A 27866-nucleotide genomic window follows, 5' to 3' on the forward strand; every position below is an offset into this window, starting at 1 on the left:
CAGCACGGCCCCCACCTGCTGTCACCATCGTCTCCCATAAATTCTCAAAGAATGGACCAGACCCCTACATGAGAACTACCAGGGGCCTTTGCTTAAAATACTATGACAGTGAAATAAGCCAGACGCAAAAGGACAAATGCTGTATCACTCCACTTATCTGAGGTACCTGTAGTAGTACAATTCACAGAAACAGAAAGTAGGGCTAGGCGTAGTGGCTGATGCCTGTTATCCCAGCACTTTGGGAGGCCAAGACGGGCAGATCACAGGGTCAGGAGTTTGAGACCAGCCTGGCAATACTAAGAATACAAAAAATTAACCAAGCATAGTGGTGTACACATGTAACCCCAGCTAATCAGGAGGCTGAATCAGGAGAATCACTTGAACCCAGGAGGCGGAGCTTGCAGTGAGCCGAGATCACACCACTGTACTCCAGCCTGGGCAAGATAGCAAGACTCCACCTCAAAAAAAAAAAAAAAAAAAAAAAAAAAGGCCGCGTGAAAAATGATAAGAACCAGTTTCGGTGACTCATGCCTATAATCCTAGCACTTTGGGAGGCTGAGGCTGGAGGATTGCTTGAGCTCAGGCGTTCCAGACCACCCAGGACAATATTGTGAGACCTCCACCTCCATAAAAAAAAAAAAAAAAAATTAGCTGGGCATGGTGGTGTGTGCCTGTAGCCTCAGCTACTCGGGAGGCTAAGGTGGGAAGATCACTTGAGACTTGGAGGTCAAGGCTGCAGAGAGCCATGATCATACCACTATACTTCAGCCTGGATGACAGAGTGAGACCCTGTCTCCAAAAAAAAAAATCAAAACAGGTAAGTGAGTTGACCGACATGTTAATTAGCTTGATTTAATCACTTCGAATTGTATACATATATCAAATATGTCAATAAAAAATAATAGTAATAATATATAAATAAAACAATTTAAAAATTAGAAATACAATGACAAAATCAGAAATCTTGGGACTGGGGCTCAGAAACCTACATCTTTAATCTGCTCCCCAGTGATTCTTACCCACCTTAAGCAGTAAAACTGAGATCGCTGCCACATGCTCAGCCAAGTTGCCAAAACTACACAGCCTCAATTTCCCAACCTGCAAACGGACACAACACCTTCCTCACGAAGATCTTGAGAGTTACTTGAGATAAGGAATATAAAGTGCCAGGGGGTGACAGCTGCTTGGCAAACGCAAGCTAGACATTTAGTCAGTTCACAACATCTACTGAGCACCCCGCTCTGGGTCCTGGAAACATGAGCATGAGCAAACAATGTCCCACCATCCTGGTGCCTGCAGACAGTGATAGGTCCTCTGAAAAGCCACCTGCTGGAAAGGAACACCTGGCAACAGGTAGGGAGGATCCTGACTTCAGAGGCTGGTGAAGGACAGGGACCCAGAGAAGCCACTGCACAGGCAGGGACGGCAACAGAGGCAAGGTGTGGCGGGTCACAAGAGCACTTAAAAGGGGACCCCCGCGGCCATCAAAATGAACAAGATTCTGTCTTTTGCGGGAACATGGGTGTCACTGGAGGCCATTATCTTCAGCAAACTAATTCAGGAATGGAAAACCAACCACTTCTTGTTCTCACTTGTAAGTGGGAGCTAAATGATGAGAACTCATCAACGCAAAGAAGGGAACAATGGGGCTGGGTGTGGTGGCTCACACCTGTAATCCCAGCATTTTGGGAGGCTGAGGCAGATGGATCATGAGGTCAGGAGTTCGAGTCCAGCCTGGCCAACATGGTGAAACTCCATCTCTACTAAAAATACAAACTTAGCTGGGTGCACACACCTGTAGTCCCAGCTACTTGGGAAGCTGAGGCAGGAGAATCGCTTGAACCTAGGAGCTGAGATTGCACCACTGCATTCTAGCCTGGGCAATACTCCATCTCAAAAAAAAATAAAAATAAAAATAAAAAGGGTAGGCTGGCAGGCGGGCAGCCCAAAAAAAAAGGGAACAGGCCGAGCGCGGTGGCTCAAGTCTGTAATCCCAGCACTTTGGGAGGCCGAGGCAGGTGGATCACAAGGTCAAGAGATCGAGACCATCCTGGTCAACATGGTGAAACCCCGTCTCTACTAAAAATACAAAAAAGTAGCCGGGCATGGTGGCACGTCCCTGTAATCCAAGCTACTCAGGAGGCTGAGGCAGGAGAATTGCCTGAACCCAGGAGGCGGAGGTTGCGGTGAGCCGAGATCGCGCCATTGCACTCCAGCCTGGGTAACAAGAGTGAAACTCCGCCTCAAAAAAAAAAAAAAAGGGAACAACGGACACTGGGGTCTATTAGGTTGGTGCAAAAGCAACTGCAGTTTTGCATTGTTGAAATTTGCATTTGATATTGGAATTTTTTTTTTTTTTTTTTTTTTTTTTTTTTTTTTTTTTGAGATGGAGTTTCACTTTTGTTACCCAGGCTGGAGTACGGTGGCGTGATCTCGGCTCACCACAACCTCCGCCTCCTGGGTTCAGGCAATTCTCCTGCCTCAGCCTCCTGAGTAGCTGGGATTACAGGCATGCACCACCATGCCCAGCTAATTTTTTGTATTTTTAGTAGAGATGGGGTTTCACCATGTTGACCAGGATGGTCTCGATCTCTTGACCTCGTGATCCACCTGCCTCGGCCTCCCAAAGTGCTGGGATTACAGGCTTGAGCCACCACGCCCAGCTGGATTATATTCTTAAATAAATGTGGTTATGCTATACATTTTTTTTTTTTTTTTTTTTTTTTTTTTTTTTTTTTGGAGATGGAGTCTCACTCTGTCGCCCAGGCTGCAGTGCAGTGGTGTGATCTCAGCTCACTGCAACCTCTGCCTTCCGGGCTCAAGCAATTCTCCTGCCTCAACCTCCCAAGGAACTGGCATTACAGGTGCCTGTCACCACACCTGTCTAACTTTTGTGTTTTTTGTAGAGACGGGGTTTCATCATGTTGCCCAGGCTGGTCTCAAACTCCCAACCTCAGGTGATCCAGCTGCCTTGGCCCCCAAAGTGCTGGGATTACTGGCATGAGCCACCACACCCAGCTACACATCATTTTAATGCACATTTCTCACCTTAAGTTTTTTTGTGAATGACTTATTACTTGCTGTTTATTTTATGTTAATTTTAGACTATGAAAATTACGTTAGACAAAAAGCAAATTCAAGCTATTTTCTTATTAGAGTTCAAACTGGGTAGCAAAGCAGCAAAGACAACACTCAGCATCAATGCATTTGGCCAGGAACCGCTAATGAGGGGTCCCCTTTTAAGTGTTCTGTGCAGTGGTGGTTCAAGAAGTTCTGGCCAGGTACGGTGGCTCACACCTGTAATCCCAGTACTTTCCAGAGGCTGAGACAGCCGGACCACCTGAGGTCAGGAGTTCAAGACCAGCCTGGCCAACATGGAGAAACCGCATCTCCTAACAATACGAAGAGTAGTTGGGTGTGGTGATGCACACCTGTAATTCCAGCTGCTTAGGAGACTGAGGCAGGAGAATCACTTGAACCTGGCAGGCAGAGGGTGTATGTAATAAGCCGAGATTACGCCACTGCTCTTCAGCCTGCCTGGGCAACAGAGCAAGACTCTGTCTCAAAAAAAAAGAAAAAAAAAAGAGTTTGTCGAATCCCAAAGCACAGATTTATATGCTACAAAAAATTTTTAAAAAAAATTTATTTCTCATTAGCAAAAATGTGTTGATTGAAATGGTTCCTATTCTGGTTAATAAAGATGTGTTTGAGCCTGTTGTAATGATTTCAAATTCACAGTCTGAAACATCAATTATTTTTGCACCAATACTTGAGAGTGGAGTGTGGGAGGAGAAAGAGAAGCAGAAAAGATAACCTTTGGTTACTGGACTTAATTCCTGGGTGATGAAACAGCCTGTATCATAAACCCCAGTGACATGAGTGTACCTATGTAACAAGCATTAACATACACCCCAGAACCTAAAACAAAAGTTGTAAAAAGAGAAGGACCCCAGCCGAGCCCTGGGGCGAGGCTTTCCGGAGATGGTGCTGGTTGTGCAGAAACCTGGAGGATAATCGGCTTAGACAGTGGGGGGCCTTCCTAGCCAAGGAGTAGCATGTGCAGAGGCACAGAGGTCTCTGGGACATTTGAGAAGAGAAAGAAGGCCAGGATGGTAAGAGTGGGGACCTGTACACAAAGAGCAAAGGGAAGGCCGGGGGTGGTGGTCACACCTGTAATCCCAGCACTTAGAGAGGCCGAGGTGGGTGGATCATGAGGTCAGGAGTTCAAGATCAGCCTGGCCAATGTGGTGAAACCTCGTCTCTATTAAAAATACCAAAAAAATTAGCCAGGCATGACGGCAGGTGCCTGTAATCCCAGCTACTCGGAGGTCGAGGCAGAGAATTACTTGAACCCGGGAGGCGGAGGTTACAGTGAGCCGAGATCCTGCCACTGCACTACGGCCTGGGCAACAGAGAGAGACTCCGTCTCAAAAAAAAAAAGAAGAGTAAGAGTAAGGAGAAGAAGAGGAAGAAACAAGAAGGAGAAGGAGAAGGAGGAGAAGGGGAAGAGGAAGAGGAAGAAGAAGAAGAATCAGAATCAGCAGCAGCAGCGGGAAGTCAGGTATACTCAAAATCCTCCCAGGAATTCCTCTCAGCAGGACTGAGTGCTACGTGAAGAGCAGAGCTCCTGGCTCCCATCTCCGCACCCACTGTTCCACTGGTTTCTTGGAATGGCCTCTCACCACCACCCACAGCCTCACAGCGCAAGTCTGGTCAGATCTGGTCAGCACACACATTCGCCGTTCTCAGCCCAGACCCAGGGCTGAGCAGGAGCTGGGGCTGAGCCCCTAAGGTCTCTTCACACTAAGACTGGACCCCTCCAGCTCCTGCCAGGGTTCACCCCAGGGCTACCCCACAGACCCAGGACGGCATCGATGGAAGAATGCCTTTTCTTTGATTTTTCCCTTGTCCTTTACTTCTCCCAAATTATTGCCCCAGCAATGCCTAGAAAAGAGTAAAGTGGGCCGGGTGCTGGTGACTCATGCCTACAATCCCAGCACTCTGGGAGGCCAAGGCTGGGGGTTGGGGGTGGAGATTGCTTGAGCCCAGGAGTTCTTTTCTTTCTTTCTTTCTTTCTTTCTTTCTTTTTTTTGAAACAGAGTTTCAGCCGGGCGCGGTGGCTCAAGCCTGTAATCCCAGCACTTTGGGAGGCCGAGGCGGGTGGATCACGAGGTCAAGAAATCGAGACCATCCCGGTCAACATGGTGAAACCCCGTCTCTACTAAAAATACAAAAAATTAGCTGGCCATGGTGGCGCACGCCTGTAATCCCAGCTACTCAGGAGGCTGAGGCAGGAGAATTGCCTGAACCCAGGAGGCGGAGGTTGCGGTGAGCCGAGATCGCGCCATTGCACTCCAGCCTGGGTAACAAGAGCGAAACTCCGTCTCAAAAAAAAAAAAAAAAAAAGAAACAGAGTTTCACTCTTGTTGCCCAGGCTGGAGTGCAATGGCATGATCTCGGCTCACCGCAACCTCCGCCTCCCAGGTTCAAGCAATTTTCCTGTCTCAGCCTCCCAAGTACCTGGGATTACAAGCACAGGCCACCACATCCGGCTAATTTTGTATTTTTAATAGAGACGGGGTTTCTCCATGTTGGTCAGACTGGTCTCAATCTCAGTTGATCCACTCTCCCAACGTGTTGGGATTACAGGCGTGAGCCACCATGCCCAGCCCTTTTTTTTCTTTTTGAGACTAAGTCTCACTCTTGTTGCGCAGTCTAGAGTGCAGTGGCACGATCGTGGCTCACTGCAACCTCTACCTCCCAGGTTCAAGCGGTTCTCCTTCCTCAGCCTCCTAAGTAGCTGGGACTATAGGCACATGCCACCACGCCTGGCTAATTTTTTATATTTTTAGTAGAGATGGGGTTTCACCATGTTAGCCAGGATGGTCCCAATCTCCTGACCTTGTGATCTGCCCACCTCAGTTTCCCAAAGTGCTGGGATTACAGGCGTGAGCCACTGCTCCCGGCCCCTAATCATTGTTGCCAGGCCAACATTTTCATCTTGAGTTCAAGGAGGGTTAGAAGGTTAGCAGACTGTTCATGACCCTTCTATCAAGTTGTTTCCCTAAGAGCCTGTCACCATGCAGAGGGGAACACCCTACACTAACAGCAGGCCTCCATCTCCCCAACCAAATGCCTTCCGTTTCCTTCTTCCACAACGCGTGAAGCAGATAAGGCATGAAATCAAAGCTCTCTTTCTAGAACCGGCTCCCCAAGTGGGTGACCCAGGCCTACGTGCAATCTTGTCCTCTTGCCTGTTGAACTGTGAAACTGTTCTTGAATGTATTCCAAAGTGGCTTTAGGGAATATTCATATCTTGACTGCTTTTTACTTCAACGAAAAGTTAAGGCAAGCTTGGCCCATTCCGGGGAGCTGGAATCCAGAGATGAGGGAGATAAGGTCCCAGTGCTCCTTCTGGTTGGGTTCTGCCAGGTTTATAAGAGGGTCTCACACCCCTCACCCCTGATTTCAAGCAGAAGGGCAGCAGGCAGAGCTTGGGAGGCCTCACCCACACCCTGCCTCCTCCCAGGAAGATCAGCCCCTGCTCCCCTTCGTGTGCCCGCTGCAGAGAGCAGGCTGGACACAGTGGCCAGCTGCCCTGGACAGTGACAACCACAGAACCCTCAGCCCTGCCAATCTTGCTTCTGATCCTTTCTAAATCCCTTTAGCAGTTGATACTTTCAGGGTGGAGAAAATAAAGCACAAGGGTTAAATTAAATTACGGTTTGTGACAGAGTTCATTCCAGGTATATCCGGAGGCTGATCAGGCATATCTGAGATTATCAGAGAAAGGCCTGACTCTCAGTGGTCCTGGACTCTGAAACGTTGACCTCTGTCCCCAAACAGGGCCTTCCTTCCTGAGCTCTCTGCTATGCAAGGAATTCTGCATGCAGTTAAAAAAAAAAAAAAAAAAATTGGATTTGCTGCCTTCTGGTCTGACCAAATTGGAATGCACAGCATGGAGAAATGTTCATTGCCCGGGCAGGGACAGCCATCCGCAGGAAAACAGACCTCAGTGAATAACATCCTCGACCTTCCCCCAAACACCCAGGGCTGCCTCCTGTGAGTAACTGAGGAAACCTGAGGAGGATCGGAGCGTGGGTAGCTCCTGAGCTAATCCTTCACCAGGAGGTGACTTGGATGAGAAGGAAGGTGCTATGGGCTTCCCCTTTCTTTTTTTTTTTTTTTTTTTTTTTTTTTTGAGATGGAATTTTGCCCTTGTGGCCCAAGCTGAAGTGCATTGGCACAATCTTGGCTCACTGCAACCTCCACCTCCTGGATTCAAGCAATTCTCCTGCCTCAGCCTCCCAAGTAGCTGGGATTACAGGCATGTGCCACCACACCCAGCTAATTTTTTTGTATTTTTAGTAGAGACAGGGTTTCACCATGTTAGCCAGGCTGGTCTCGAACTCCTGACCTCAGGTGATCTGCCCATCTTGGCCTCCCAAAGTGCTGGGATTACAGGCATGAGCCACTGCGCCGGTGAGACTTCGCCTTTCTTCCACTTCCCTTACACCATATTTAGCAGGATCCTCAGGGTCCCATTTCTGCCTCCATACCTCCTACCCTCAAACCTACCATTGCTACCCAAAAACCTCCCGAGACAGGCTTCCAGCAAGTCACCCTTCAACACTTTAAAGTCTGTGTCCTTCAACCCTCTGCCTCGATGTTAAGACCTTTTATGATCCATCTCCTGCCCCGTCTCACCCACCACTCCCCAACTCATGCCATGTCAGGTGAGGTCAGTCCCTCTTTCCTGCTGGGTCAGCCACGCTCACTCCATCCCTGGGTAGTCACCCATGTTGTCCACATGTAGGGCCTCTAGGCCCAGCTCATGTCTCACTTCCTCCATGAAACCTTCATCAAGATGTAGTATTTAGATCAGGTGCAGTGGCTCACATCTGTAATCCCAGCATTTTGGGAGGTGGAGGCGGACTGATCACTTGAGAACAGGAGTTTGAGACCAGTCTGGCCAACATGGTGAAACCCCATCTCTACTAAAAATACAAAAATTAGCCAGGCAGTAGTAGTACGTGCCTGTAAGCCCAGCTACTTCGGAGGCTGAGGCAGGAGAATCACTTGCCGGGAGACAGAGGTTGCAGTGAGCCAAGATCGTGCCACTGCACTCCAGGCTGAGCAACAGAGTGAAACTCCATCTCAAAAAAAAAAAAAAAAAAATGTAGTATTTAACTGAAAGGACCCTGGAGCCCACCTGGGTTCAAATCCTGGCTTTGCCCTTCCCACTCTCCATGACTTTGGGCAATTTACAAATCCTTCTATGCCTCAGATTCCTCCACTGCCAAATGGGGATGTCATTGCACCTACTCAAGAGAGCTACTATGAGGATGAAATGAATGACATCACATAAAGCATTTATGCCATGCCCAACACATAGAATGCACTTGAGAGGGTGAGTGCTCACGGTTACCTCACCATGCCATCCCTCCCTGGTACTCCTTTCCCCAGAATGTCCACATCTAGCATAGCAGAGACCACAACACTCAAGTTCATCTTGTACTGCTCACTGCAATTTCATGCATAGCAAAGAGAACAGGAACATGTTATCTGCAATCGTAGCATCAATAAGCTTGTTCATGAATATAAAAGATTCCTCATTCCTAATGTGCAGGATAAGCAGAAGAACTGGCCCTGCTTCCTCCTGGTATCATTTAACCCCTAAGAGGCTGAGGAGGAAAAAGATGGGGCAGACTATCAGGAACACGAAGACACAAAACTGTCCATAGGCTGGCCATTTGAACACCAAAAGGACAATCGTTTCAAAGACATGGCTTCACACCAAGAAGCACTGCCTGGAGAGTGACCTGGTCAGAGATGGGAAACTCCACCAGCATCAGTTCCTCCTGAAAGTGAACAGCACCCAAGTTACAGGAGACCCCAAAGGCCCAGGGCCCAAAGGCTACTACATGGCAGTAGCATCTGGGTAGGGTAAGGCTGCAGGCTTGGCCGGGTGCGGTGACTCACGCCTATAATCCCTGCACTTTGGGAGGCTGAGGCAGGCGGATCACAAGGTCAGGAGAGCGAGACCATCTGGGCTAACACAGTGAAACCTGTCTCTACTAAAAATACAAAAATTAGCCTGGCGTGGTGGTGGGTGCCTGTAATCCCAGGTACTTGGAAGGCTGAGGCAGGAGAATAGCTTGAATCAGGGAGGTGGAGGTTGCAGTGAGCCAAGATCACAACACTGCACTCCAGCCTGGGTGACAGAGCAAGAGTCGATCTCAAAAAAAAAGTGCTGCAGGCTCATGAATCAATCAGTTCGTAGCTCAGGATGATACGGGAGTCAGGGGTCACTCAGCCTTTTCAGGCCTCCATTTCCTCAGCTTTAGTTTGAAGGGAATTGATGGAAACAGAGGATCACTAACAAATCATCCAGTTCTGAAATTCTGTCCTGTGCCAAAATGCTCTACACAATACTCTCTACATTAATCAAGAAAAGGTGTGTATAGAGCAGTGTTCAAAAGAAGGGATGGCTGAGTATGATGGCTCACACCCACAATCCCAGTGCTATGGGAGGCTGGGGCAGGAGGATTACTTGAGACGAACAGTTCAAGTCCAGTCTATGAAATACAGTGAAACCCTATCTCTACAAAAAAAATTTAAAATAAGCTGGGCATAGTACCGTATACCAGTAGTCTTAGCTACTCTGGAGGCTGAGGCAGGAGGATCAATTGAGGCCAGCAGTTGGAAGCTGCAGTGACCTATGATCATGCCACCACATTCCAGCCTGGGTGGCAGAGTGAGACCCTGTCTCTAAATAAATAAATAGCAAGAGTGAGGCCAGGCACGGTGGCTCGAACCTGTAATCCCAGCACTTTGGGAGGCTGAGGCAGGTGGATTGCCTGAGGTCAGGAGTTTGAGACCAGTCTGGCCAACATGGTGAAACACTGTCTCTACTAAAAATACAAAAGAAAAAAAAAAATTAGCTGGAGGTGGTGGCCTGTGCCTGTAATCCTGATGTGGGAGGCTGAGGCAGGGAATTGCTTGAACCCGGGACATAGAGGTTGCAGTGAGCCGAGATTGTGCCACTGCACTCCAGCCTGGGAGACTCCGTCTCAAAAAAAAAAAAAAAAACCAGAGTGATGCCCTAGGCCAGAGGAAGGAGGGCTTACTACTTTATGTCAGGTGTCAGAGAAGACCTCTCTGGTGAGGTGACATTATAAGGGGAAGAGTTTATCAAGGGGAAGAACATTCCAGGCATAGTTCACAGCAAATAGAAAAACCCTGGGATCGAAGCTTGGCTGCCAGATCAAGGAACAGCAAGGAGGCCCTTGTGGCCAGAGCTCCATGAGGAAGGGAAAGAAGAGGTGGGAAGAACAGTGAGGGCCAGGTGGTATGGAAGGCTCCCCGCCACCGCCAGCGCCTCAGCATGTTTCCAAGTGAGATGCGGAGCCATGGAAGGTCATGTGTGAGGCATGGCAGCACTTGGCTTAGGTTTCACAAGGATTAACCGGCCGGGAGCAGCAGCTCACATCTGTAACCCCAGCACTTTCGGATGCCAAGGCAGGAGGATCATTTGAGGCCAGGAATTTGAGACCTGTCTGGGCACCATAGTGAAACCCTGCCTCATTACAAATATTTATTAAAACTAGGCCAGGCACAGTGGCTCACGCCTGTAATTCCAGCACTTTGAGAGGCCAAGGCAGGCAGATTGCGATGTCAGATCAAGACCATCCTGGCCAACATGGCGAAAGCCCGTCTCTACTAAAAATACAAAAATTAGCCGGGCATGGTGGCACGCGCCTGTAGCCCCAGCTACTAGGGAGGCTGAGGCAGGAGAATCACTTGAACCCGGGAGCCAGAGGTTACAGTGAGCTGAGATCGCACCACTGCACTTCAGCAACAGAGCAAGACTCCGTTTAAAAAAAAAAAAAAAAAAACATAGCCATGGTGGTGCATGCCTGTACTCGGGAGGCTGAGGTGGGAGGGGTGCTTGAGCCCAGGAGTCTGAGGCTGCAGTGAGCCATAATCCCACCACAATACTCCAGCCTGGGTGGCAGAGTGAGACTGTCTCAAAAAACAAAACAAAAAGGATCAATCTTGTTTCTGTGTTAAGAGACAAAAGGAATCCAAGGCAGAAACAGGGAGGCAAGTTAGGAAACAATAACTGTAATCCCGATGAGAGATGTGGTGGCTTAGTTCAGAGCGTGGCCGTGGAGATGGGGAGAAGTGGCCAGATTCAGGACACAGAAGATGGAGCTGATAGGAACTGCTAATGGTGTCATTATCTGATGTAAAAGAACAAGAGGAAGCTGGGCTTGGTGGCTCACACCCATAATCCCAGCACTTTGGGAAGCCGAGGCAGGTAGATCACCTGAGGTCAGGAGTTTGAGACCAGCCTGGCCAACATGGTGAAACCCCTTTCTCCACTAAAAATACAAACAAATTAGCCAGGCATGTTAACACATGTCTATAGTCCCAACTAGTCATGTCTGAGGCAGGAGAATCACTTGAACCCAGGAGGTAAAGGTTGCAGGTGAGCCAAGATCACACCACACTCCCGCCTGGGTGACAAAGCAAGACTCCGCCTCAAAAAAAATTCAAATGAAATTCTGACACATGATATAACATAGATGAACCCTGAAAATATTATGCTAAATGAAGTAAGCCAGACACAAAAGGACAAATACATGAGGTATCTAGAGTAGTCAAATTCATACAGTCAGAAAGCAGCTTCGTGGGTGCCAGGGGCTGGAGAGTTAGCACTGAATGGTTACAGAGTTTCATTCAACGCTCTTTTCATCTTGGGAAGATGAAAAAAGTTCTGGAACCGCACAGTGGAAATGGTAGCACAGGGACGTGAATGTGCTTTATACCACTGAGCTGTGCACATAAAAATGGTTAAAATGGTAAATTTTATGTTATGTCTATTTTACCACCGGTTTTTTTTTTTTCTTTAAATAGATGGAACTCACAGATTGGTCCACTGGCAAGGGTCCTATAAGGTTTTAGAGATTTATAAACACAAATGCAAATGAAAAACTACCCTAGAGTAGCCAGGCATGGTGGCTCACGCCTGTAATCCCAGCACTTTGGGAGACCAAGGCGGGAGGATCGCCTGAGGCCAGGATTTCGAGACCAGCCTGACCAACATGGAGAAATCCCATCTTTACTAAAAATACAAAATTAGCTAGGCGTGGTGGCACATGCCTGTACTCCCAGCTACTCTGGAGGCTGAGGCAGGAGAATTGAACTCAGGAGGCAGAGGTTCAAGGCAAGCTTCCTCCCAAGAGCAAAACTCCATCTCAAAAAAAAAAAAAAGAAAGAAAAATTACCCTTGAGTTTTCCCATGGTTAGCTTGGGTACAGAATAAATATCTGCTTCCATCCCACCAAGAGGGCATCAGAATGGGAAGAGAGGGATCACTGAGTAAGGAGCGGCAGATTCCAAATAGAAGCCTATTTCAGACCAAAGAACATCGTGAAAGAGGAGAGGACTGAAATAAGATGGTCAGAGAAGCCAAGAGAGCAAACGGGGCTCAAACCACGAAACAGCAACATTGTGGACCACCAATAGTGCGGGACGTCTGATGACGGCTTAGGTGATCAGTCCAGTGTGAAGCTGATAAGGGAGCATAATTACAACAGCTAAAGTTTCTTAAGCACTTACTATACGTCAGGCACCACTATAAGCACTGTGCAGCTGCTAACTCAATTTTCACAACCATGAGATGTTATCACTCCTTTTTTTTTTTTTTTTTTTTTGAGGCAAAGTTTCATCAGGCTGGAGTGCAATGGCGTGATGTCGGCTCACCACAACCTCCACCTCCCAGGTTCAGGCGATTCTCCTGCCTCAGACTCCCAAGTAGCTGGGATTACACGCACGCACCACCTTGCTCAGCTAATGTTTTATTTTTAATGGAGACAAGGTTTCTCCATGTTGGTCAGGCTGGTCTTGAACTCCCGACCTCAGGTCATCCACTCACCTTGGCCTCCCAAAGTGCTGAGATTACAGGCGTGAGCCACGGCACCCAGCCTTTTTTTTTATTTTTATTTTTATTTTTTTGAGACAGAGTTTCCTCTTGTTGCCCAGGCTGGAGTGCAATGGTACCATCTCAGCTCACCTCCACCTCCCAGAGTCAAGTGATTCTTCTGCCTCAGCCTCCCAAGTAGCTGAGATTACAGGCATGCACCACCATGCCCGGCTAATTTTGTACTTTTAGTAGAGACAGGATTTCTCCATGTTGGTCAGGCTGGTCTCGAACTCCTGACCTCATGTGATCCACTGGTCTCAGCCTCCCAAAGTGCTGGATTATAGGTGTAAACTACCACACCCAGCAGATGTTATCATCCTAATCTCACAGATGAAAGAAAAACTGGAGGGTTCCCCAAGGAAGAGCAGCAGAGACTGGATTTGAACCCAGAAAGTCCAGTTTCCGAGCTCAGCTCCTAACCATGAGAGTACATGGCTCAAGGCAGGACAGTATGACATCCAACACCATGAGTTTATAGGTTTCCATTTGTGGCTTCAACTCTCCAGCACCTCACTCCTCAAAACCTCCTTGAGCATTTAGGACACCGCATAGGCCGGGCATGGTGGCTCACTCCTGTAATTCCAGCGTTTTGGGAGGCTGAGCAGGTGGATCACGAGGTCAGGAGTTTGAGACCAGCCTGACCCAACATGGTGAAAACCTGTCTTTGAAAAAAAAAAAAAAAGGACATAGCATAGGTGGCTTGATTCAAAAGCTCTGCTGCTCTGAACTGCACAGACTCGTCTCCAAGCTCAGCAATCATTCTCCGATGTCCTGCTTATTTACCAAAATGACCCTGTAAGCAGCTGACTGAAGTGTTACCGTGAGAAAACCATGTTGTGTTCAAATGGGTTATCCCCTTGAGAAGTTGACTTAGAGAAAGCTGGAGGCTCATGGCAGGGGCAGGGAAGGCTTGTTTCTCACACGCCCGTGAAGTAATGTTTACACAAGACTCCAGCTTCAAAGTCCATGACAGTGGGGGACACGCAAGTTGGTTTCTAAGGAAACATCCATGATCGGGAAATGAGGCGTCTCTGGCAAAGAGAACTATAATCTTTCTCCTGTGCTTTAAACCAAGCCATGAGAAGATGAAAAGCCTCGGAAGTTCCTCTAAGCTCCGAAGACTTGATTGGGATTCCTGTGACTGGCTGCTTTAAATCTGCCACCCTCAGGGCCTGGCTCTGCCAAGGTGCTCAGTGAATAAACGTTCCTTGAATGAACAGACATTATGCACCTAGTGAACAAGTCCTTTGAGAAAAGAGGTCAAATAATTCCCTTTTATCCCCAAGACATTTAATTTAATTAATGTTGAAGTAAAGGGTACAAGAAAAAAGGGCTGCATTTGGCAACATAAACACTAGAGCCCAATCCCCAAACAGCAAAAGAGAAATGGCCACCATGTAAGTGCTAGGAAGCCAGAGAGCGGCTCTTTCCATCATCTGCCTAGTTTTTGGTTTTGTTTTTTTTTTGCTTTGTTTTCTTTTTTTTTTTGAGATGGAGTTTTGCTCACGTAGCCCAGGCTGGAGTGCAGTGGGGCGATCTCAATTCACTGCAGCCTCCGCCTCCTGGGTTCAAGTGATTCTCCTGCCTCAGCCTCCCGATTAGCTGGGATTACAGGCACCCACCACGCCTGGCTAATTTTTTTTTTCTTTTGTGTTTTCAGTAGAGACAGGGTTTCGCTATATTGTCCAGGCTGGTCTCAAATTCCTGGCCTCAGGTGATCCACCCGCCTCAGCCTCCCAAAGTACTGGGATTACAGGCGTGAGCCACAGTGCTGACCCATCTGTCTAGTTTGTATTCCATGGTGCTGGAGATCCTCCTGGGCTCTACTGAGAGTAAAATCTAGAGGAGGCCCAGCATCGTGGGAGCCAAATCAGGGATGCCTGGGCACCATGGGAGAGCCCAGAGAAGGGGCCCTGAGCCCAAACTGGGAGGCCCACATGGTCCTGGAGTGCTGGTTCAAAAGCCCAGGAAGACGGGGAGGGAGAGAGGTGTGGAAGCACATAGTAAAGACACAGCAGCATGGCCCGGCATCATGGATGTGGGGACCAGCGCTAGGGTGTGGCTGGAGTGAAAAACACACACGGGAAGTGGTGAGGGCTAAGCTGACAGCTGGGTGATGGCAGCCTTGGGTGCTGAGCTAAGGATGCGAACTTCACCCCAAAAGCCACAAGCCGCCACTGAAGAATTTCAAGGAGGGGAGTAACATGATTTGACTCTTCTATCTTAAACTCATTACTATTTAAGATCACTCTATCCATGAAGGAAAAGACCTAAGATAGGTAGACAGTTAGGAAGGGATTGTAGCAAGTAATACAAACTAAAGCCATTGGAAATGTTAAGAAGGTGGGTGGGGCTGGGCGAGGTGGCTCACACCTGTAATCATAATCTCAGCACTTTGGGAGGCCAAGGCGGATGGATCACAGGGTAAAGGGCTCGAGACCAACCTGGCCAATATGGTGAAACCCCGTCTCTACTAAAAATACAAAAATTAGCAGGGTGTGGTGGCATGCACCTGTAATCCAAACTACTCGGGAGGCTGAGGCAAAGGAATCACTTGAACCCAGGAGGCAGAGGTTGCAGTGAGCCGAGATCGTGCCACTGCACTCCAGCCTGGGCAACAAAGCAAGACTCCATCTCAAAAAAAAAAGGTGGGTGACTGGTGTGGTGGCCAGATGATAGATGGTAAAGCTGATGAGAGACCATGGGGTGGGGGATGAAAGAGACAGGAAGAGGGGAGATGGAGGGGAACCCAGATGTGCAGGCCTGGAGCCTGGAAGAGAGGCAGGCTTGAGAGTCACAGAGCCCCAAGAGGTTGCCCGGAGACAGAGTCCAGAGTGAGAAAAACAAAAACCCATGACAGATCCTTGGGAAATTCTGCCAGTTTCAAGGTCATGGGAAGAGAGGAGCCCACAAAGAGCCTAGAAAAGGAGGACAAAGTCATCCTAACCAAACAGACATCAACACAAAGATGTCGCCAAGCAGAGGGGGCAGGGTGTTTCAAGGAAAGAGAGGGCACAGCACCAAGTGCCAGAGATTTCCCTGGGCGCTAACAGAAATAAAGCTGAATCGTAGGCTGGGCGCGATGGCTCATGCCTATAATCCCAGGATTTTGGGAGGCCAGGGTGGGCCCATCACCTGAGGTCAGGAGTTCGAGACCAGCCTGATCAACATGGAGAAACCCCATCTTTACTAAAAATACAAAATCAGCCAGGTGTGGTGGTGCATGCCTGTAATCCCAGCTACTCTGGAGGCTGAGGCAGAAGAATCGCTTGAACCTGGGAGGCGGAGGTTGTGGTGAGCCAAGATCGCGCCACTCCACTCCAGCCTCGGTGACAGAGTGGGACTCCATCTAAATAAATAAATAAATAAAGTGGAATCATGAAGAGCAGTATTGAGTGGTGGGGTGGGAGCCTGGGGATGGGGTGTGGGGGGACTGGAAGGAAGGGAAGATGAGGAAGAGGCCACAAGAACAGAACAGGCAACGCTTTCCAGTTGGCTCTCAAAGAATAGCACCACAGCAAGAGGGGTTCGGGTTTGAGGGGGCTTTCTTTAAAGGAGGAGGAGTGCGTGCGTGTTTACTTGCTGAAGGGACATTCACCCGAAGCTGCCGGTGGAATGTGGTGGGGAAGAGGTGAGTCGGGGGAATGGGGCTCAGATGGAGGAAGGAGGGTCTACGGGGGCAGAGGGAGGAAACAGCTCCTTTCCCCAATGCCTGGGCAGTCAGCCCTCTCCAGCTGGCATTGCCATGTGGGAATGCAGGCTCAGTGAACATCACAAAATGTTGAAAGGCCATACAGTCCATATTTTCCATTTATTGTTTTGTTCTGTTGACATGAAATCTCACTCTGTCACCCAAGCTGAGTGTAGTGGCACGATCTTAGCTGACAGCAACCTCTGCCTCCAAGTGATTCTCCTGCCTCAGCCTCCCAAGTAGCTGGGATTACAAGCACCCGCCACCATGCCCGGCTAATTTTTATATTTCTAGAAGAGGCAGGGTTTCACCATGTTGGCCAGGCTCATCTCAAACTCCTGACCTCAAGTCATCTGCTCACCTCAGCCTCCTAAAGTGCTGGGATTACAGGCATGAGTCACCATGCCTGGCCCATGTTTTCTATAAAGTCTCCTGATTTTTAGATGTTTGCAACTACCTCCAAAAAACAGTTTAGTTTTTGTGCAGGCCAGAAACGTGGCTACAGCCCAAATTGAGCTAATGAGCCCAGGAATTCCATACCCCACAGTCACTTACTTCTTCCCCTCTGGCTCACCCTCCCATGGGCATCTCCCTCCTAGGAGGCCTGAAAAAGTATTTCCTTTAGAGGATCAAAAGGACTTTTTCTAAGCTCTGGTAGATCTTCCACTAGAAGTAGATTCCAACCCTTTAATTCTACGTCTTTGGTCTCTGCCCCACCCTGGCTTCTGGGTTTAATAGGTACTGTCTTAAAAGCACAGGGATATTCCACCGCAGCCCTCCCTATGAAGAAACCCTTGAGGTTCCTTCTGAAGGAGTCTGTAATCCTTCTGTAGTAAGTGCATTTCCTATGTGTTTCTCACACAGCTGAAAGCGTAGAAGGACTTGAATTTCTAGGCCCAGGAGGAAGAGGGGCTGGGCCCCGGGGGTCCTGAGCCATATCCTTCTAGGCTTGGCTTCCACAGCCCAGGCAGGCATGCCCATCTGTATAAAGGGTTCATTATCATAATGAATGTCATCAGCCTTTCAGTCCCCACCATTTCTCTCACCTGCATTTGGGGTGGAGACTGAAACTGCCCCGGCTTGGCTGGTGGCTTCCTTCTGTTTGTTGCGGTCTTTGCATTCCAGTGCTGATGGTTGTGGTGTGTTCTAACAAGGATAAAGATTATCACCAGGTCACTTAGCAAATCATCCAATCAATGAGCACTTTTCAAATGCCTACTATGGGTGTATAAAACAACAGAGACCCACATTTACCACCAACAACCCCCAACACATCCCAACCCAGCCCAGGCTCCATCCTTGCCTGGAATCTCTAGCTGTAGAGAAGATAACAGAGACCTTCGGAAGGCAACTGGCCTAACCTGAAGCATAGGCTTTTGTGACAGCCCAGGGAATCTCATGCAAAGGGGACAGTGTTATCTGGGGTTCATCCAACCACCAGACCCAGACCTTCTCCTCAAGGACTTTGCCATGACAGAAGGAGAGAGATAAAGTACAACTAAACACTGAGGAACAATGTGCAAGAAAGGACGGTTCTGTTGTGGGACCAGCATACTCATCGGTTACTGTCCCCTGGGGATCTTTGCTCTGTCCAGCATTAAGCTGGATCCTGCGGGGTAGGGGTTCCGATCACTAGACTCAGCTCCACTCAGAGTTCCTGATGCCTTTCATGGCAGCTCTCCAGTCAGAGATCACTACCATTTGTGGGGAAGGGGAGTGTTCCCATCAAGGAGAGCCCACCCGCTCACGCCTGTAATCCCGAGGTTTGAGGAGGCCAAGATGGGCAGATCACCTACAGTTGGGAGTTCGAGACCAGCCTGACCAACGTGGAGAAACCCCATCACTACTAAAAAATACAAAATTAGCCAGGCATGGTGGTGCATGCCTGTAATCCCAGCTACTCGGGAGGCTGAGATGGGAGAATCACCTGATCCCAGGGAATTTGAGGCCATAGTAAGCTGTGATCACACTACACTCCAGCTTGGGTGACGTGGTAAGACTCCCTCCAAAAGAAAAGAAAGTGGCAGAGCTGAGATTTGAACCCAGACCACCTGGTTCATAAACCCACACTCTAAACGCTACACTATCCACTCATGTTTCACAGCATATATTAGGAAATATGAAAGAAGGAAAAAAAACCCAAGCCAAAGTTGCCACTATATTCAAGCAAAGAAGTTATCCTATAGAAAGTATGACTTTTAGCTAAATATGTAGATAACCTCACAGTGTCCTGTTATAATTCACTGCCAAAACTAAAGTGCTTTAGAAATAACAGTAATAGGCCAGGCACAGTGGCTTATGCCTATAATGCCAGCACTTTGGGAAGTCGAGGTGGGTGAATTATTTGAGGCCAAGAGTTCGAGACCAGCCTGGCCAACATGATGAAACCTCGTCTCTACTAAAAATAGAAAAATTAGCCAGGCATGGTGGTATATGCCTGTAATTCCAGCTACTCAGGAGGCTATAGCAGGAGGATCATTTGAACCCAGGAGGTGGAGGCTGCAGTGAGCCAAGATTTTTTTTTTTTTTTTTTAGACGGGTTTCACCATGTTGGTCAGGCTGGTCTTGAACTCCCAACCTCAAGTGATCCGCCCGCCTTGGCCTCCAAAGTGCTTGGATTACAGGCGTGAGCCACCACGCCCAGCCCAGTGAGCCAAGATTGAGCCACTGCACTCCAGTGTTGGGGGATAAAGTCAGACCTTGTATCTCTTTTTCTTTTCTTTTCTTTTCTTTTTTTTTGAGACAGAGTTTCACTCTTGTTGCCCAGGCTGGAGTACAATCGCACGATCTCCACTCACTGCAACCTCCACCTCTCAGTTCAATTGATTCTCCTGCCTCAGCCTCCCTAGTAGCTGGAATTACAGGCACCTGCCACGATGCTCAGCTAATTTTTTGTATTTTTAGTAGAGACGGCATTTCACTATGTTGGCCAGGCTGGTCTCAAACTCCTGACCTCAGGCAATCCTCCCACCTCAGCCTCCCAAAGTGCTGGGATTACAGGTGTGAGCCACCCCACCCGGCTCAACCTTGTCTCAAAAAAAAAGAAAGAAAGAAAAAACTGTAATATTACTAAAAACCGGCAAAACAAAGATTCCTTAGTAGCTGAACTAAATAAAAGAGTAGGGAATGAGTTCAGTTTCTACTCACTTTGGAAAATGAAACGATCAAATCATTAAGCAACTGGTTTTCTGATACAAAAACAAAATTAATCTGAAACCATTAAAAAAAGTCACACTGTCTTAAAAGTCCTAGGCTCCCTCTGAAAAGCAAACTTCAAGAAAAAGCCATTATTATTAAATCCAGCCATATCCTGGGTGATACTCAATCTCTAGAGATTAACATTAAGATATGCTATGAGTCTAAATGGTACTGAAATCGTCAAAGCAGAGAAAAGAAAAATCTTGTTAGTAACAAAAAACTGTATCTAGAGAAAATACTCAGGGAGAAAAATTCTTCCACAGCCACCACTCTGATGTTATTTTGAGAACAGAGGTTGGCCAGGCAAGGTGGCTCATGCCTGTAATCCCAGCACTTTGGGGGCCAAGGTGGGCGGATCACAAGGTCAGGAGTTCAAGACCAGCCTGGCCAACATAGTGAAACCCCCATCTCCACTAAAAATACAAAATTTGGCCAGGCATAGTGGCATGCACCTATAGTCCCAGCTGCTTGGGAAGGTGAAGACAGTAGAATAGCTTGAACCCAGGAGGCGGAGGTTGCAGCGAGCTGAGATCATGGCGAGCTGAGATTGCGTCACTGCACTCCAGCCTGGGCAACAGAGCGAGACTCAACTCAAAAAAGAAAAGAAGAAAATAGAAGTTGAGAAAAACAGAAGAGCAAATGACATTAAGGTATGGATGGGAGAAGGAAATCCCCAGGGAATTAAATGGTCTAAAATGCAAAGTGTTCTTAAAGCTGTCCCTTTAAAAATGTACTTCTCTGTGGAAAACATCATACTGAGTGTGAGCTTTGAAAAGATTAAGGCAGGATCCAGACTGCAGTATCGTTCCTGAGGTACCAGGAAAAGGTTTGAAGATGGGCCTGATATCATCAAAGCCAAACATAGAAAACTAACTGTAATGCTGGTTGCCTCACCAGGAGCTGGGACACACCCACCCATCTCTGTGCCTAAAACCTACATCACCACCCCGCACCCGGCACCAAGCCCTGCACTCAGCACCTAGCTCTGCCACATAGCTCCTCTAATGCCCACGTCTGCACTCAGCACCCAAATCCGCACCTAGCCCGCCTTTAAAAAGCCCCCGCCAAAATTTAAAAGAAAGCCCACCAAAACCTGCAACCAATAGCAGCTTGCCCCGTCTACGTCCCGTTCTCCCATAACCAATCAGAACACGCTGCTCCTCCTCACTCGCTATAAAAGCTCTAGGCCGGCTGGGCGCGGTGGCTCAAGCCTGTAATCCCAGCACTTTGGGAGGCCGAGGCGGGTGGATCACGAGGTCAAGAGATCGAGACCATCCTGGTCAACATGGTGAAACCCCGTCTCTACTAAAAAAATACTAGAAAAAATTAGCTGGGCATGGTGGCGCGTGCCTGTAATCCCAGCTACTCAGAAGGCTGAGGCAGGAGAATTGCCTGAACCCAGGAGGCGGAGGTTGCGGTGAGCCGAGATCGCGCCATTGCACTCCAGCCTGGGCAACAAGAGCAAAACTCCATCTCAAAAAAAAAAAAAAAAAAAAAAAAAAAGCTCTAGGCCTCGGGAAGTCAGCGCGACATCTCTGGCCCCCTTTCCCGGACCATAGAACCTCACCCGGGAGCTGAATAAATTGGAATTTAATTGTTCTTATACTGGCCTCAGTTTCCTCATTGTAAACTCCGCAATAAGGCTTACACTAACAACTTCTGCTAAAGTGTTCTGAACTGATCAAAGGAGGAATCCAAAGGCCAAAGGTCAGTGCACTGAGCAGTCTGGGACTGAACGATCGGCAATGTCACTTCATCATTCCAGGTCATGACCACTGTGTGGCAGGAAAGAATGTGGCAGAAGGGCAGGCTATATCAGAGAACTCCTTGAAGCCGCTGAGAAAACAGAGGATAAGGAAGGGAGGGGGCGGTCACTCCCCTGAAGCCTGAGGATAAGGAAGGAAAGAGAGAAGTCACTCCTCTGAAGCCGGAGGATAAGGAAGGGAAGGGGGAGTTCCCTCCCCTGAAGCCCTCCAAGACTCCAGACTCTCCTGTTTCATATCTAAAGGTCATGGTGAAATGTGTGGAGAAAACTGATACATAACCATTCCTAACAAAAAGGGTAGACTCCATTACTCACTCTAGGTAAAACAGTTACTAAGTAACAGAAGACATGGCATTCAATAGTATCATTAGGGCACATCTGATTATGTTACTAATGTGAATCATTCACAATTTCCTGGCCAAGAGAGAGCTGAAATTTTTATTCTAACAAGATCATAGAAACTGGTAACAAATAAGATCAATAAACCCATACAAGTGTGCAGAAAATAGGGCTTTCATACCCAGAAGTGGTATGTACATGGATGTAACCTTTCTCAGGGCAATTTGGAAGTTAGCTATTCAAATGTTAAATGCACAGGATTTCCATCTCTAGGTAACCAAGTGAAATACTCATATGCATGTTCAAAGTGGCATGTGCAGCCGGACGTGGTGGCTCATGCCTGTAATCCCATCACTTTGGGAGGGTGAGGCAGATGGATCACCTGAAGTCAGGAGTTCAAGACCAGCCCAGCCAACATAGTGAAACCCCATCTCTACTAAAAATACAAAAATTAGCCAGTGTTGTGCACCTGTAATCCCAGCTACTCGGGAGGCTAAGGCAGGAGAATCACTTGAACCCAGGAGGCAGAGGCTGCAGTGAGCCAAGATTGTGCCACTGCACTCCAGCCTAAGCGACAGAGCAAGACTCCATCTTAAAAAAAAAAAAAAAAAAAAAAAAACAAAGTGGCATGTGCGAGAACGTTTGTAGGTACAAAAATGTAAACACTGGGGCCAGGCTTAGTGGCTCACACCTGTAACCTCAGCACTTTGGGAGTCCGAGGCAGGCAGATCACCTGGTCAGGAGTTCAAGACCAGCTGGGCCAAAATGACAAAACTCCGTCTCTACTAAAAATACAAAACAATTTAGCCTGATGTGGTGGCACACCCCTGCAATCTCAGCTATTCAGGAGGCTGAGGCAGGAGAATCACTTGAACCTTGGACTCGGAGGTTGCAGTGAGCCGAAACTGAGCCACTGCACTCCAGCCTGGGTGACAGAGTGAGACTTCATCTCAAAAAAAAAAAAAAAAAGTTGTAAACACTGGAAATACAAGTCCATCAATAGAGGAACTGTCAAATATACAATACATCTATGCTGCACAATATTTTACATCAATGAAAGGAATGAGGTAGGTCTGTTTTTACCTACACAGAACATCTCCAAAATATTAAGAGCAAAAGCAAATTGCAAAACAACACAGTCCAATCATATTTTTGGTTTTGTGGGTGTTGTTGTTGTTGTTGCTAAACCACAAAACTATAGACCTCTGTGTTAACATACAGACATGTCCAAGTGCATTGAGCACAGTCTACAGGGCGCACGCCATGATTATGCCGATGGTTATGACTAAGGAGGAGCATGCAAGTATGTTTACAACAAGGGGAACCTGTGTTGTTTTAAGTTTGTTTTTTTTTTTTTTTTGAAACAGAATCTTGCTCTGTTGCCAAGCTGGAGTGCAGTGGCGCGATCTCAGCTCACTGCAACCTCTGCTTCCTGTGTTCAAGCAATTCTCTGCATCAGCCTCCTGAGTAGCTGGGATTACAGGCGTGCGCCACCACATCCAGCTAATTTTTGTATTTTTAGTACAGCCGGGGTTTCACTACATTGGCTAGGCTGGTCTTGAACTCCTTACCTCGTGCTCCACCTGTCTCAGCCTCCCAAACTGCTGGGATTACAGGCATGAGCCACCATGCCTGGCCTGTTTTAATTTTTTACAAAAATGAACGGCGTGCTAAGATTACACTAAATGTATTTATAATTACACTATATGGTGTAATTAAAAAATTGAATCTTTGGGGCCAGGCATAGTGGCTCATGCTTATAATCCCAGTGCTTTAGAAGGCCAAGGTGGGAGGATCACTTGAGGCCAGGAGCTCGAGATCAGCACACCGGCAACACAGTGAGCCCCAGACTCTAAAAAAGAAAAAGGTTTATTTTTATGTGTTGTTTTATTTATTTATTTATTTATTTTTAGCTGGCGTAGTAGCTGTGCCTTTAGTAAGAGCTACGCAGAAAGCTGAGGTGGGAGAATCTCTTCAGTCCAGGAGTTTGAGGTTGCAGTGAGCTGTGATCATGCCAGTGCACTCCAGCCTGAGCGACAGAGCAAGGCCCTGTCTCAAAAAAAAAAAAAAAGAAAGAAAGAAAAAGGAAAAAACAAAACAAATAAATCTTTGGAAATGTTGATTGTAAAAATTTCCACCTGCCCGACAGAATATTCATTAGGATGGAAAGTACTTTACCAGCTGTGATTACTTCAACCAGGGGAGGTTCATTATTTAACAAATATTTATTGAGCATCAGCTATAGGCCAAGCACTGTTCTAGACTCAGGATACATTAAAAATCCCTGCCTTCATGGAGCCTATATTCCGGGGGACCTTAAGCCTCTCTTCCACCTCTCTTCTCCCACTCCCTTTGTGGGAGTGGTCTCTGGAAGGGAGGCATGGACACTGGGGAGATAAAATATGCCCAGAGGCAGGGGCATGACATAGATGAGTTCTGACCGTGTCTTCTAGGCCTGGGAAAGAAGAAAAGATAGAGACGGTTTAAGGCTTTAGAGCAGGCCCATAGCAGCTGACTGGCCCCTCACTAAACATCCTCTATATCTGTTCAAACCTACCGGGCACAGTGGCTCACACCTGTAATCCCAGCACATTGGAAGGTCGAGGCAGGCAGATCACCTGAGGTCAGGAGTTCAAGACCAGCCTGGCCAACATGGTGAAACCCTGTCTCTACTAAAAATACAAAAAAAAAAATTAGCTGGGCATGGTGGTGCATGCCTGTAATCTTACCTACTTGGGAGGCTGAGGCAGGAGAATCACTGGAACCCTAGAGGTGAAGGTTCCAGTGAGCCAAGATTGTGCCACTGCACTCCAGCCTGGGCAACAGAGCCGGATTCCGTCTCAAAACAAAACAAAACAAAACAAAAACAAAAACAAAAAAAAACCCAGCTGTCGGCAGCTGCGCCACTCCTGTGCCACTCCTCCACTTCCTGGAGACTGTGAACCAAGCCGTGAAAGGGGAAGAGGTGTGGCCAAGTGCTGGTGGGACTTAGGAGCTCCTGGCTCCTCCAGGATGCCAATGAGAGTTCCCTTCTGGCACGAGGCCACTTACAGTGCTGATGGCTGAGAGTGCAGTGGTGGGAGGACAGAGGATAGCTGGTGAGGGGAAAGTGAGGAAGTGAAAGGAAGTCCACGTAAAAGCTAACTGTGCTCCATCTGGGCCAAAATGGGGAGAGTACATCTCCCTTTGGGCATCATCTGGCACCAGACCAAGGCTCAGCCAAGCCTTTCTGTGCTGGAAAGCCAGAAGCCAGGCAGGAGAGCCTGCTGGTCCTCAGTGCCCTCTTCCCAGTCCTCTGCTCCTCTGTCCCCTGCATCAGACTTCCTGGCTCCGGCTTGCTTCTGGTCTAAGCTGAATAGAATAGGGAAGAGGGCAGGTAGAGTGCTTCAAGACAGGCTTGGCATGAAAACGTGGAACTGAATTTGTGGCTTACCCAAGAGATTAAACATAGTCTAACCGTATCCACGCAATTTAAGGTAGGAAGGTTACAGATCCTGTATTCCAGACCAACCTACGGTCACAAGGAAACACAGAGGAATGACTCAATAATGGTGAAACTCAGACATCCTTGACAAGCCAGTAGGGATGATATTTCAGGCTAGGGCAGCCTGACCTGAGGCCTTCAAATCAGACTATAAAGGTACCTGGCTGCCCCACCAGAGCCCAGCCTAGCCAGCTTCCCAGCTATGCCAGTTCACACGGGTGCTAAAAGGCTGGGGTAATCTGATTGGCCCAGAGAGTCATTTGTGCTAGAGAAGACGGGCTTTGTTAACGATCAGAATCAGGTTTGAACCTGTTCCTGCCAAACCTACGTGCTGTCCCTCAGAGAGCCAGATGGTGACATACACAGGGTGTGTTCTGTGGCTCTGAACCTCCCCAACCTCCCCCAATGACTTAAAAAATCCAAGTGGGTTTTCAACTGCTGAGCCCAGTTGACCATACCAGAAATCAAGCTAAAGAATCATCCACCTTGGCCAGGCACAGTGGCTCACACCTGCAATCCCAGCACTTTGGGAGGCTGAGGTGGGTGGATCACCTGAGGTCGGGAGTTTAAGACCAGTCTGACCAACAAAACCCCATCTCTATTAAAAATACAAAATTAGCCGTGCGTGGTGGCATATGCCTGTAATCTCAGCTACTCTACTCGGGAGGCCAAGGCAGAAGAATTGCTTGAACCTGAAAGGCGGAGGTTGCAGTGAGCCGAGATCACACCACTGCACTCCAGCTTGGGCAATAAGGGTGAAACTCCATCTCAAAAAAAAAAAGAACTACCTCAAAATCTTTTTTTTTTTTTTCCACTTTGAGCTAAGGGAACAAACTGGGAGCTTTCTGCCTCACCACTTTACATGGTAAATAATCCTTTCATCTCACCTTTGGCCGGGAAGAGCTTACTCTCTGTGGACAAGGAACCAGCAGAAGCCGGTATGTCAGCTGAGGTTTGGACAAGGCCACGCTGAGCTGGGAAAGCTCACTGTCAAGTCCTTTTCCCTTTAACACCTGGATGTGAACATTGCTCAGACATACTGTATCACATTAAAACATACAATTCTAAGTCGGGCACAGTGGCTCACACCTGTAATCCCAGCACTTTGGGAGGCCAAAGCGAGAGGATCACAAGGTCAGGAATTCGAGACCAGCCTGATCAACATGGAGAAACCCTGTCTCTACCAAAAATACAAAAATTAGCCAGGTGTGGTGGTGACACATGCCTGTAATCCCAGCTACTTGGAAGGCTGAGGCAGGAGAATCTCTTGAATCTGAACCCGGGAGACAGAGATTGTGGTGAGCCAAGATTGTGCCATTGCACTCCAGCCTGGACAACAAGAGCAAAACTCTGTCTCCAAAAGAAAAATTCCAGCAGGGCGCGGTGGCTCACACCTGTAGTCCTAGCACTTTGAGAGGCTGAGGCAGGAAAATTGCTTAAGCCCAGGAGTTTGAGACCAGCCTAGGCAACATAGTGAAACACCATCTCTACCAAAAAAAAAAAATCAAAAACACAAGACAAATTAGCCAGGCGTCGTGGCACTTGGGAGGTTAAGGTGGGAGGATTGCTTGAGCCAGAAGGCGGAGTGGCAGATGGCACCACTGTTGTCCAGCCTAGGAGTCAGAGTAACACCCTGTCCAAAAAAAAAAAATACAGTTCTATACCTGCTGTCCCAAGGGATTTCTGGTCTCAGTGCCTAAAATTCTACATTCCAGAAGAATATTGCCAAAACCTGAGCAAAATAAATGCATTTGCCAAACCCCAGCATGATGCGAGCGCTTTGCTCTCCAGATGCCACAAATACTCTCCTGTGCTCACATGTCAGTATGTCACTGCCAAGTGCTGCCCAGCAAATACACAGGGCTTTGTCTCATTCTGCAGCGCTGGGCGCTGGCCAAGGAGCCATTGTCACTGTGTCTGCCAGACTCAAAAAAAAAAACGGTGGGCCAGACAGAGGGCATGGGGCAGTTAGCTGCAAAGACAAAACCAGCCCCGCCTTGCTGCAGGTGGAAATCACAACTCTCCACCTCCCAGCTAGGCTTTCCAGGTCAGAACTTCTCTGGGAAGGCAGGGAAGGAGAACAAAAGAATAATCAAAAGCCACACCTCCTAGACTTAAGCAATGAGTGACGTTTCAGATGCCAGCCACCGGTTTCTGACCAAACTGGGCAGATTTGGGGTGTCTTCTCCTTTTCGACACCCGAGCACCAAGCACTCCTCCACTCCCTCTTCCTCAACTTTTTTTTCTTTTTTTTTTTTTTTGAGATGGAATCTTGCTTTGTCACCCAGGTCGGAGTGCAGTGGTACGATCTCAGCTCACTGCAACCTCCACATCCTGAGTTCATGCAATTCTCCTGCCTCAGCCTCCAGAGTAGCTGGGATTACAGGCATGTGCCACC

The 27866-nt window shown here is 48.0% G+C and overlaps 1 protein-coding gene across 2 annotated transcripts in view; it reads right to left on the reverse strand.

The window, feature by feature from the left end:
* Positions 1-27866, reverse strand: part of AHNAK (AHNAK nucleoprotein) — a 112543-nt gene that overhangs the window by 35430 nt on the left and 49247 nt on the right. For both annotated transcript variants that reach the window (XM_074401597.1, XM_039470553.2), the window contains exon 5: positions 17729-17828. In XM_074401597.1, coding sequence (XP_074257698.1) covers positions 17729-17828 — 100 coding nt within the window. The remainder of the gene's footprint in view (positions 1-17728; positions 17829-27866) is intronic.

This window comes from Saimiri boliviensis, chromosome 6 (genome assembly GCF_048565385.1).
Source record: "Saimiri boliviensis isolate mSaiBol1 chromosome 6, mSaiBol1.pri, whole genome shotgun sequence".
Taxonomy (NCBI): domain Eukaryota; kingdom Metazoa; phylum Chordata; class Mammalia; order Primates; family Cebidae; genus Saimiri; species Saimiri boliviensis.